At 45.1% G+C, this 10,491-nt stretch overlaps 2 protein-coding genes across 2 annotated transcripts; both read left to right on the top strand.

The window, feature by feature from the left end:
• Positions 1–2,184: 2,184 nt before the first annotated feature.
• NUPR2 (nuclear protein 2, transcriptional regulator) lies at positions 2,185–2,559 on the top strand. The gene has a single exon (XM_067538163.1). The coding sequence runs from the start codon at positions 2,185–2,187 to the stop codon at positions 2,557–2,559; it is 375 nt and encodes a 124-aa protein (XP_067394264.1).
• A 3,619-nt stretch (positions 2,560–6,178) lies between these two features.
• Positions 6,179–9,775, top strand: CHCHD2 (coiled-coil-helix-coiled-coil-helix domain containing 2). Its single transcript, XM_067537948.1, has 4 exons — positions 6,179–6,336; positions 7,167–7,410; positions 8,619–8,778; positions 9,401–9,775. The coding sequence occupies exons 1-4, from the start codon at positions 6,287–6,289 to the stop codon at positions 9,409–9,411; spliced, it is 465 nt and encodes a 154-aa protein (XP_067394049.1). The 5' UTR covers positions 6,179–6,286; the 3' UTR covers positions 9,412–9,775.
• Positions 9,776–10,491: the final 716 nt, after the last annotated feature.

Below are 10,491 nucleotides of genomic sequence, written 5' to 3'. Positions count from 1 at the left end.
GCATGTCTTATTCCAGTCATATAAGATGATCAATTTGCACACTAGGATCTGTAAATCTAGGAGGTCTGAGAAAAATGTAGTTCTCAGAAAGTCTGGAAGGTTCCACGAGATTCTACAAAGGTCCAGAACATTCTATGAGGTTAGTGAAAAATTAATCTATGCACAGAATACCTGAAACATTTTACTTCAAACATTCTATTTTCTCTTTTGTTGCTAACAACAAAAACAGAACCTTGAGTCCAGCGCCTCCCAAGCCTGGCACCCCAGGCAGTTGCCTGGCCCTAAATCCAGCCCTGACTACAGAGATTCAGAAAATGGAGGGATTATCTTCTGAGACAATAGTAATGGTCTAGTCCTGCAACAGTTTTATATAGTCCCAAAATTATGTCTGTGGTTTATGTAAAAAAATATGTCTGTGGTTTATTTGTTGTATATATCACACTAAATGGCCAAGTTACCTCACTGATTTGTTTTTATAAAATATTGTGTTTCAGTTTAAATGTCTGTCTGTCTTCTTTAATATGGTTGGCATGAACAGAAATTACATTTTTGATTCAAGCTGTGCTTCAGACTACTAATGCTTTACAAGCTGGTAATGCTAACGATGTGATCATGCAGAGAGAGTATCCCTAGTAAGACAATAACAACATCATAAGTAACAAAGATTAAATAATTTCTAGAGATATTTAATATTATTCTAATCTTGTGCACATCTCTTACATATAGCAAACAATTGATGAAAAAGGGATGACAAATTTTCTCTCTTGGAAATTATTTCTTCTTGGGCTTGAGCATTGAGTTATGATGTTGCATGGCAGCAATCACACTAAATATTATGAACTTCTGTATGCTTGCATACAATACAAATAAGATACCATTCTTACAATGGGAAATAAAGCAATTTGAGATTTTGCTTTTGACTAATTTTCTCTGCCGTTTGAAAAAAGAATACATGCACTCAGAGCCCCATCCCAGGTCCATTGACTTGAACAGTAGTCCTTCCATTTACTTCAATGGATATTAGCTCAGGCCCGTAAACAGGAAAAAAAATCTTTCCTACGTTAACAGAATAAGTAGGGATCAGGAAATCAGGGGGACAAATTTATCCATGGTGTCAATATACTTATGTTGTTGTAAGCTCTTTGGCACAAGGACTATCTTTTCATTATATATTTGTAACGTAGCTGTGGATCCTCTCATTATCCATATAAATAACTAATCCTTTTAAAAAATCCTGCTAAACTTGCTATCTCGTGGGAGAAATATCCACAGGCTAATTTTTGCTTTGTCTAAAGTATTTCCTTTATCAATTTGAGGTATATAGCCTTTCACTTTACTTTAATGTGTATTAAGTATCCAATAGGAGAGCCTGATTTTCAATGCCTTTCATTATTCTTTTTACATCTATCATGTCCCCTCTCTATACTAAAAAGTCCTAATCCTTTCAGTCTCTCCTAATTTTCACCATCCGTCTCTGAACCCATTTGCTTTCTAATATATCCCATGGTGGAGTTGTAATGAGTGACCCTGTGTGCCAAAAAAGGCTGTGCATTGGCCAAGAGAGAGCCTCCCACCCTTTGCATATAGGGAGCTATATATATCGAGGGTCCTCTTTGTATATAGGTTTAGTGTGGATCAGGAGGCTCCCCTTTTTCTAGATAGAGAAGGGAGGGCTCCCATTGCATACAGAACAGGGGTGCAGGGGACCATCCCTTGCAAATAGACTTGTGGGCAGGGGGCACCCCACTTTGTATATAGACTTGGGGCAGGACCATCCCCTTGTGTACTGATCTGGGGCAAGGAGGATGCCCTTCTTTGCGTGTAGACCTGAGAAGCGAGAGGGGAACCCTTGGGCACAAGCCTCTGTTTCCATTGCAATCCTGTGAGGCCAGGGCCCGGAACGATCAGAAAGGACATGCCCCCCCCACGCCTAACACGAGGAGAGGGCGTGGCGACTTCTGTGACGCAACAGGAGGGGTGGGGTTTGCAGCGAGTTAGAGCCCGCCGTCTGCGGCGGAGCCAATGGGAAGGCGGAGCGGATTGACGGTCGCCTAGCAGCAGGGGCAGGGGCGGGGCCGCCCTGTGGTGGGCTGGGACTCGGGAGTGGGCGGTCGGGGCGATCAGCTGCTGCGGCCGGACCCGGATCGGATTCGAATTCAGATCCGGATGCAAGAGGGAGGGGGGATGGCCCGGGCGGAGTCTGAGGCGGACACCGCCAGGCCGCAGAAGGCAGCGGCCCCTTGGCCGGAGGCACCGGAGTCGCCCGGCCCCGCGGAGCTGGAAGAGACCGAGGCGCGCTACGATCCGTACGAGTGGTACAACGTGCGGGAATGGAGCGGGCCTCGGGGCCCGGGCTCCGGCGGGAAGGGCCGCAGCCGCCGGGAGAGGGAGCTCCGCACCAACCGCTACCTCCCCGCCGGCCACGAGCGGAAGATCGCCCAGAAACTGCGCAACAGCCAGGCCAAGCGGCGCCGCCGGGAGCAGCGCGGGCCTCGCTCCACCCGGGCCGGGGCTAGGCGCAGCGGCAGGGCAAGTTCAGAGCTAGGGCCCAGGGTATAACCCGAGCACCTTGCACAGCCTCCCCGAGATCTCCGTGCAGCTAACCAGACATCTGTACACCAGCTCCTCTCCCACAGCCCCCAGCGCACCCCACTCACTCCCTGTTGTGGTGTTGGGCGAGCCCTCCAAACCGATGGTATTCAGTCACCCTGACAGCAACCCAGGGACAATCATGTTCCTGGAAGTTCCTTACTCACCTTGTAAGCCTTTTGGGATAGGGACTGTCTTTGTGTGCTCTGTTGGTAAGCACCTAGCTCCGGGGAATCCAGGTCTGATAACTAGGATCCCTGCACCATATAGTAACACAAATTAATAAGAAGAATGAGGCTGTGGTGATTACACCTCATGGCCTCTCTGTGCACAGCTCTTCCCCCTCTTCTACTTTGAAGCATGAGCATGTGCAGCCCAAAGGAGCTGTCTGATCTAGCTGAATTTGAAGAGCAACTGTAAGGATTCTTGGGGGAGGATGGTTTAGTGTTGATTATTAGACCCTGTGTGCATACATCCAATCAGCAAAAATGGTCTATGGATGTAAAGGTGATATTTGCAGATTTGCAGGGCTCAAGTGATTATAATGGAGAAGGGTCAGTTTACCACATTTTGTAAATGAAACCGCAAAATCTCACACAGTAGCTGATCATGTATCTAAAAGAGACAATGTTTTGTGTCCATTTCTTGCAGGCTGAATAGAGCAGGATGGGATGTTAAACACCTTCTCACATGCCAGCTGTTGTTCCCCTCAGAAAATAGAAGCTCAGTTCAGGGCATGCTATGCAGTGGGATCGCCTTATAATCTCACCTGTTGCACTGCTTAAATACCATGTCTTGTAGGACAAATAAGTGACACTTCTTTCAATATGACCAAAGGTCCTTAGTACTTTTTTTTTTGGTCTCATCTTGTGTTATTTTATACAATGCCAACAGCGTGCAAAGCACTTTACAGCCATGTACGAAATCAAGGTGTGTGTCTCAGATACTTTACATTTGAATGCACCAATTCTACAATCATATCTGTTAGTGTGGATGCGTGTGCCCATGTGAAGCTTCACTGAAGGCAGTGTTCTTTACTAGTAGTTCTGTTGCAGTGTCATTAGACACACAGTTGAGTAGTCTCATTGAACTCCGTGAGGTTACCCAAGTGTGGAAAAAAAAAAAATCAAGATTGGGGTTGCTGATTAAGGTCTGGATTTTACAAGTTCAGGTGTGGGCGGAACTTCTGTACAGTACTTCCAAAGTACCCCACTGAAATCAATGAATGAGACTCAGTGTGGGCACCGGCATTCAACTGGACATGTGAGTTTGGAAGACCACACTTTAAGTGATAGAGTTGGGATTTTCAAAGAGGCCTAAATTAGGTACGGTTTTAGGCCCTTTTTAAAAATCTGAGCCAGAATGCTGAAAAGTGACACCATTAGCTTGAAATCAAGGAGGTGGTTTAGTTTGTGTTTTAAAGATAATTAATGTAGTTTCAGGTATTAAAATTTTTGCATTTTCTCTATTTTCAAAAATATCTCTGTCCCTTGTTGTATGAAAGGCCCATACAAATAGGGGAAACTGACTAAGGCTCCTCACCTGCAAATTCTTATGCACAAGCTTAACTTTACTGACATGAATAGTCCCATTGTCTGTCTACTATGGCAGGGGCTACTGGTGTGCTTAAAGTTATGTATGTATTTGTGGGATTGGGCTAATTTATTTTATATTATGGTAGTGGTAAGGGGCCCTCATCAGGATCAGGGCTATATTACGGTAGATGCTTTACAAATGCAACAGGCATTATACATATGGTTCCTTCTCCAAAGAACAGGTATGTGAGTAATCTCACTGAGTGATTTACAGAAATGAGTGTTTGCAGGATCTAGGACCTAAAATACAGGGGAAATTACATATGAAGTGCTATCATATAGCAGTTCAAAATAAACTGAAAAAATATACATTATCAAGTTCTATTGATCTTAGGTGTAACAACAATAAGTGACATTGTAATTTATTTTAAGTATATCCCTTTTAATTGTTTTATTAGGGCAATTTTTTAAACAACTGGTTATATATATTGGCATTGGGCTGTACATAGTACTTTTTATATACTGGTCAATTGTACATAACATCTAATATTCGATAGCTGTATGAATATGTAAATAAAGGGTTGGGTTTTTTTTGAATGAATGGCTTTTATTGTGAGTAAAATCACATGAGTAATCTGATTTTGATCAAAGTAATTTTGGGGAAAAAGGTAATTTTGTCAGTCCCCTTGCTGCTCTTAAGATTTTTGTTTAGGCTCCAATCTAGTTTGGGGAACTAGTAATTTAAATATGGATAGATGGAAAAATGTAAACCAGGGCAGTGAAATAGGAAATAAAGGTACAGGGGAGAGATATCTGCCACTCTTCTGCATTCAGCTTTGTTTATAAATTGGTTTTAATTAATACATGCTCTAGAGAACAGGTGAAACTATTAATAATGGATCAAAATTTAAAGGTGGCATTGCATTTAAACATACAGTATAATTTCCTCACACGCTACACCAATCACTGTTTCAAAGAGATAAAAACATTTAGGGCTTTATCTGAACAGTTGACAACAGCTGTCCTACTACAGTGCACTTTGAGTTTGTATCCAAATAATTTAGAGAAGTAGTATTTGTATAGTACTAACATGTTTCAGACATACAAAACACCTTTAACATTAATTAAATAGCTTAATTAATTATAAACTCATTTAAACATGCTATATACAACAGCATTCACAAGACTAATTTGATTGTAGATGGTTTTTACTCTGTAAGACTTTCCTACCAAATACATTTATTGTATCTGTAGTCACTTTACTAATTGGTTTCTTCTGAATATTTGTTATTTTTCATTCTCTTTGCTTAACTTTTGAATGGAGAAGTTGGTGCAGCACATTGACTTAAGGTGCTTTTACTAGTATTAACTCAACATTTCCGTTATGGCAGCACTTAGGGGTCGCTCTCAGGAGTGGGGCCGTTATGCTGGATGCTATACAAACGGATCTCTTAAATTCTTTATCATCATTCTTCCACCGTGTTAAAACTGACTGTTCACAACTAACATGTCATCCCATCAATGTTAAGATCGACTCCACAGGTACAGTGCCCACCTGCTGCTCACTTCCACGGGCTGATTCTCAGACTGGCTGGCGAGTAGTGCTGGACTTCCAGTAGGACCCCCAGTCTAGCCACCTCCGCCATCCGCCTAGGTGTCGGCCTTACCCAAGGAAGGGGGTGCGGGGGGGCAATAGAGCACTGGGGCTGCAGCCTGGCTCGAGATCCCGGCAGGGGCTGGAGCCCCTCCTCACCCAGCCGGCTTGGTCTGAGAGGGAGGTGGATGGGGACGCCACAAGAGTCTCACCCGTCCGTAGCAGGAGATTGCTGGGCGCGGAACAGCCTTCACAATTTACACCAGAGGGAACAGGGAGCCCGCGAGCGCTGAGCCTCGATCTGAGCATTGGCCCCGCCCTCGAGAGGGGCCTCTAGGCCGGGCGGTCGCGTGACATCATCAGAGCGCGACTGTTGCGTAAGGGCCCGTCGTCGAGCGTCGCTCGGAAACGGCGGTGGCGCGGTGACCTTCAAGGGGCGGCCGGCGGAAGCAGAAGGGAACAGGAGCGGCCCGACCCACCCCGCCCCGCCCCGCCCCCGCAGCAGACAGCGGCGCACTCGCAGCAGTCCAGTCGCCGGCCGTTAGCGAGTCCGCCCGCAGCCGCCAGGATGCCGAGGGGTAGCAGGAGCCGCACGTCCCGCATGGCTCCCCCGGCCAGGTGAGCGGGCCCGGGCCGGCCAAGGAGGGGGGCTGGGCCGGGCCGGGCCGGGCTGGGAACGGTCAGGGGGTGCGGGCGGGACGGGGCCAGGGCTGGGCGGGCAGTAGGGTCCCGCGCCAGCTCCCGTTCTTCACCGGGCGCATCCCCCGGGGCTCTCGGGCCGGGGGCAGGGCAGACGCTCCCCTGTCGTGGCGCTTAGTTACAGCCCGGCGCGGAGCCGGGGGCTTTTCATGGTGTCGGGGCAGGGCCGGCGGAGCGAGCCGAGCTCTGCCCAGGCAGGCCTAGGCCCGGGCAGGAGTAGAGCGAAGGCCTCGTTATGTAACAGGCTCCTCCTCTTCCTCCTCCTCTGCGGCGGAGGGAGATGGGGCTGAGTAACAGTCCGTGGCCTGGTCGAGGCAGTAAATGTTTAACCGGCTTAGGGATCATCTGCTGTGTAACCAGGGTTGGCAGGGCCTTGAAAGTCATGGACTCACCTAGTTAGTGCAGCCCACAGCGGGCATGGGCTGTAGATCAGCCTTACCACAGCCCAGTGGGCCCTGGTTCGAAAAGCCACCCCCCTGTGATCCCCCCCACCCAGTGCACACATTTCTTTTCATTCAAATGATTGGGGGGGGAGGGTGTCTGAATCTCGTGTATGCATTTGTGAAAGCTTTAGCGAGTTCTCAAAAAAGGGGGCCTAAGTCTAAAGCATGAACAACTCGGTTCAGTCTCAGTATTGCACAATATGATGCATGTGATATAAACAGAGGTATTACACTCAGCTTTTAAATGGGGACCCTTTTACAAAGTTTTTTTTTGCGTTAATGTTTTTTTCCCTAATGCCCCTACAGTCGTGCACCGCAAATGAGAGCTGCAGCTCGTCCTCCAGTACCAGCCCCTGCCCCTGCCCCTGCATCTGCAGTGACTTCTCCTGCTGCTGCACCAAGGCAGCCTGGTCTGATGGCACAGATGGCTACAACAGCTGCAGGAGTAGCAGTAGGCTCCGCTGTAGGACACACACTGGGTCATGCTATGACAGGAGGATTTGGTGGAGGAAGCAGCTCTGAAGCTGCAAGGCCTGACATTACTTATCAGGTACAAGGCTAATATTGTATCTTAAGTCTGAGCTATGAATGAAATAGGATAAACTTGTAAGGTGAGCCATAGTGATTGACATTATAGGCCTAAAGTCTCCTTATTGCATGGAGATGTATTGGGATACATGCATAGTTGAATGCTAGTAGATCTATCTTGCAAAGCAGTTACCACCTTATTTATAAAATTCAGACAAATCAAACATCAAATAATTTAAATGGGTAGTGTCAAGTGGTGGTGGGTGTACTGTGTTTAGAAGTGACTGGCTCTTGACCCTCTCTCCCCCCACCCTAAACACCTCCCCACCCACCCACCCCCCCAAAAAAAAAGATTGGTGGTGTGACACCTGCTCAGTCAAATCTAATGCCCTAATGGTTTGATTTTGGTAGGTTAGCCATTGGAGTAAATGGGATGTTAAGGGTGGAGGCTTTGGGTGTGTTCAAGATTTAACTGCTGTTCTAGGATACATTAAGAGTTTGAGATGAAGGTCTCAAATATTTAGTTGTTAAACTTGGCCATGAGAATTTCCACCTGCTGCCTTCCACTCAAGTAGAAAAAAGACTAGATTAAGGTGGTCAGCTAGAGGTGAAGCATAAGAGATTCCATCAGCTACATTTAAAAATTTCTTTTGTTCTGCTTTCATACCAAATTCTTAATCTTACTGAAGTAGACTGAAGAGTTATGGATCAGCTTTCTGTTAGTGCCCTTTCTGACTGCTTTTTTTTTTTTTTTTTAAATGCAGATACTCACTTCTCCAATCCAAAACATTAGTTCATTCATAAACAACCCTCCTAAATATAAGGGGAACAGGAAAATACCTCAACGCTTCACTGAATTTTAATTGACCTCTATTCACTAATGTGATGCTTGGGACCAGGCTTTTGTGGGTACTCTTTTTGTCCTTATGTTACTGTATTGTGACCTGAATCCCACTAAGGACGGTTCTTGTTCTGAAATCCTAAATCCACTAAAGTTAATGGCAAGACTCCCTTTGACGTCATTGGGGCCAGGATATTACCTCCTAGTATTTGCAAGTTGCACAGCTTTCAAGGGAGCACCTGCTGCCTTCTTTACAGGGGAAGAAATAAGTAGAAACTTACCCATTGTAATCACACCTTAAGAGGACCTGTTCTCTGTAGCTGGAAATCTTCATCAAAGTTCATATTTTTCAAATATGTAAATTTGTGCTTCCATGGCTTCCTTTTCAGGAGCCTCAAGTAGCCCAGCCTGCATACCAGCAGCAGCAGTCCCAGTATGGCCCCTGCCAGTATGAGATGAAGCAATTCTTGGAGTGTGCACAGAACCAGAGTGACCTCAAACTGTGTGAGGGCTTCAGCGAGGTGCTGAAGCAATGCAAGTTTGCTAATGGTGAGTAGCTCATTTAGTTGTGTTTGGTCTGGTACAGACTTAATAGCTACCTAATCAATAAGATAAGTTACTTCAAGAACGGGGCCTGTGCCTGGTCTTTATATCAGAAGCAGACAAGAATCAGCATAGTATTAGGTAATATCCATTCTGGCTTGCATGTTAGAGCCCAATATAGTCAGTTGCAGTGGAACCTAAAGAATGCACAAAAGCTTTCATTTGGACATGCAGCAAAGGAGGAAACCAGTCTGAAATTAAAGGTAGACTCTCAAAAGTAGAGTGGCAACTCACTTGTACTAGCTATGCCAAACTGTGTAAGATGCATGGCCTACTAATGTGTGTTGCTGATGCAGTGTGGCCTACTAATGGGTATTAGTCTCAGCCAGACACCCCTCTGCTGTTCTGGTTTTTGTTGAAGAGAAATTGCCAGTTGTGCAACTGTTAGTCTACGCAAGCACAGTTAGAATATGAAACCTAGTGATGCCTAACCTCACTGAGGAGTTGAGTTCCTGCATCAGTGTAGTGTGCACCTCCTTTGATACAAAGCACAGATTCACTATCTGTGAATTAAATTAATGCTGAACAAACCTTTATCTTGTCACTAACTCTTAACTTTAATTTACAGGTTTAGCTTAATCAAATTCTACAGAATGAAGATGAAAACGAGCATTCAGAGATCTAGAATTGAAAGATGCTTCAGTAGTAAACTTCTAAGGTCGAAAGCTATGACATCTTGTTAGTTCATATTCACAACTGACTGCCCAACCCTTGACACAACTTAAAGAGCCCTTTAAATCTTTCTGCCACATTGATAAATATTGTATTGTCACAGGATAGTTCTGAACTAAAGATCAGTGGAGGGAGTTGTATAAGATTCTGGGGATGGGCAGAATATTTCAAGTGACCTAATCAAAACTAGTTGTTCTGCTGATTACATTGCTGTTGACGTGTAAATGTGAGACTAAGACTAAATAAAATTCTCAATGTTTGAAGTGTCTAATGAGCCTCTGAATTAGGAGTTATCACTTTCCCTACAGATCTAATTCCACATCTTATTCCCAGAGAAACACCCTTCCTATGCCTGTGAATGGTATTCTCAGTCTGGGGAAGGAAATGGGGCCTATTCTCTGAAGGGAAAGGGCTGTGAAAGCCAAAGGTCCATGTTATCAGGAGAGCTCTGCACACAGATCTGCCCGGTTTATGCTGCTGTTGGTTCTGATCATTCCTGAAAATCCAGTCCAAATAGTATGAAGGAATAATTCATACTTGTCTCACTGCAAACAATCTTTGGAAAAACCTCAGTCCTATGAGAATCAAATCTGCTAAGTAAGCAGTTTCCAAACTCTAATGGTGTGGCTGGCTTCTTAAGTTTATGAAACTTCCCTCATTCACAATAATCTGGATCATGTGCTCTTCTCCCTGGGCATTTTTCCTGTCATCTCCATTAATACCTTCCAAAGTCAGAAGGGACCGGTGTGATCATCTAGTCTGACCAGCTATGTAAGGTCATAGAACTTCCTCAAAATAATTCCTGTTTGAATTGGGGTGTTTTTTTTGTTTTTTTTTTTTAAAGGCTTGATTTCAAAATTACCAATGAGAGAATCCACCACAACCCTTGGTAAATTGTCACAGTGGCTAACTGTCCTTCCTTGTTTCCAGTCTGCATTTGTCTAGCTTCAGCTTCCAACTGGTAGATCTTCTAACAATTGGTGGTAG

Source organism: Emydura macquarii, unplaced genomic scaffold, assembly GCF_026122565.2.
Source record: "Emydura macquarii macquarii isolate MOO-44397 ecotype Brisbane River unplaced genomic scaffold, CSIRO-AGI_Emac_v2 contig_450, whole genome shotgun sequence".
Lineage (NCBI taxonomy): Eukaryota > Metazoa > Chordata > Testudines > Chelidae > Emydura > Emydura macquarii.
The sequence above is the reverse complement of the archived record's forward strand: the minus strand, read 5'-3'. Positions and strand labels throughout refer to the sequence as shown.

What these genes read in the sequence shown, in the direction of transcription:
- NUPR2 (XM_067538163.1), top strand. Translation starts at nt 2,185, where the DNA reads ATGGCCCGGGCGGAGTCTGAGGCGGACACCGCCAGGCCGCAGAAGGCA.
- CHCHD2 (XM_067537948.1), top strand. Translation starts at nt 6,287, where the DNA reads ATGCCGAGGGGTAGCAGGAGCCGCACGTCCCGCATGGCTCCCCCGGCC. An exon ending in CGCATGGCTCCCCCGGCCAG is followed by an intron (nt 6,337 to 7,166) that starts GTGAGCGGGCCC and finishes ATGCCCCTACAG; the next exon opens with TCGTGCACCGCAAATGAGAG. An exon ending in GGCCTGACATTACTTATCAG is followed by an intron (nt 7,411 to 8,618) that starts GTACAAGGCTAA and finishes CTTCCTTTTCAG; the next exon opens with GAGCCTCAAGTAGCCCAGCC.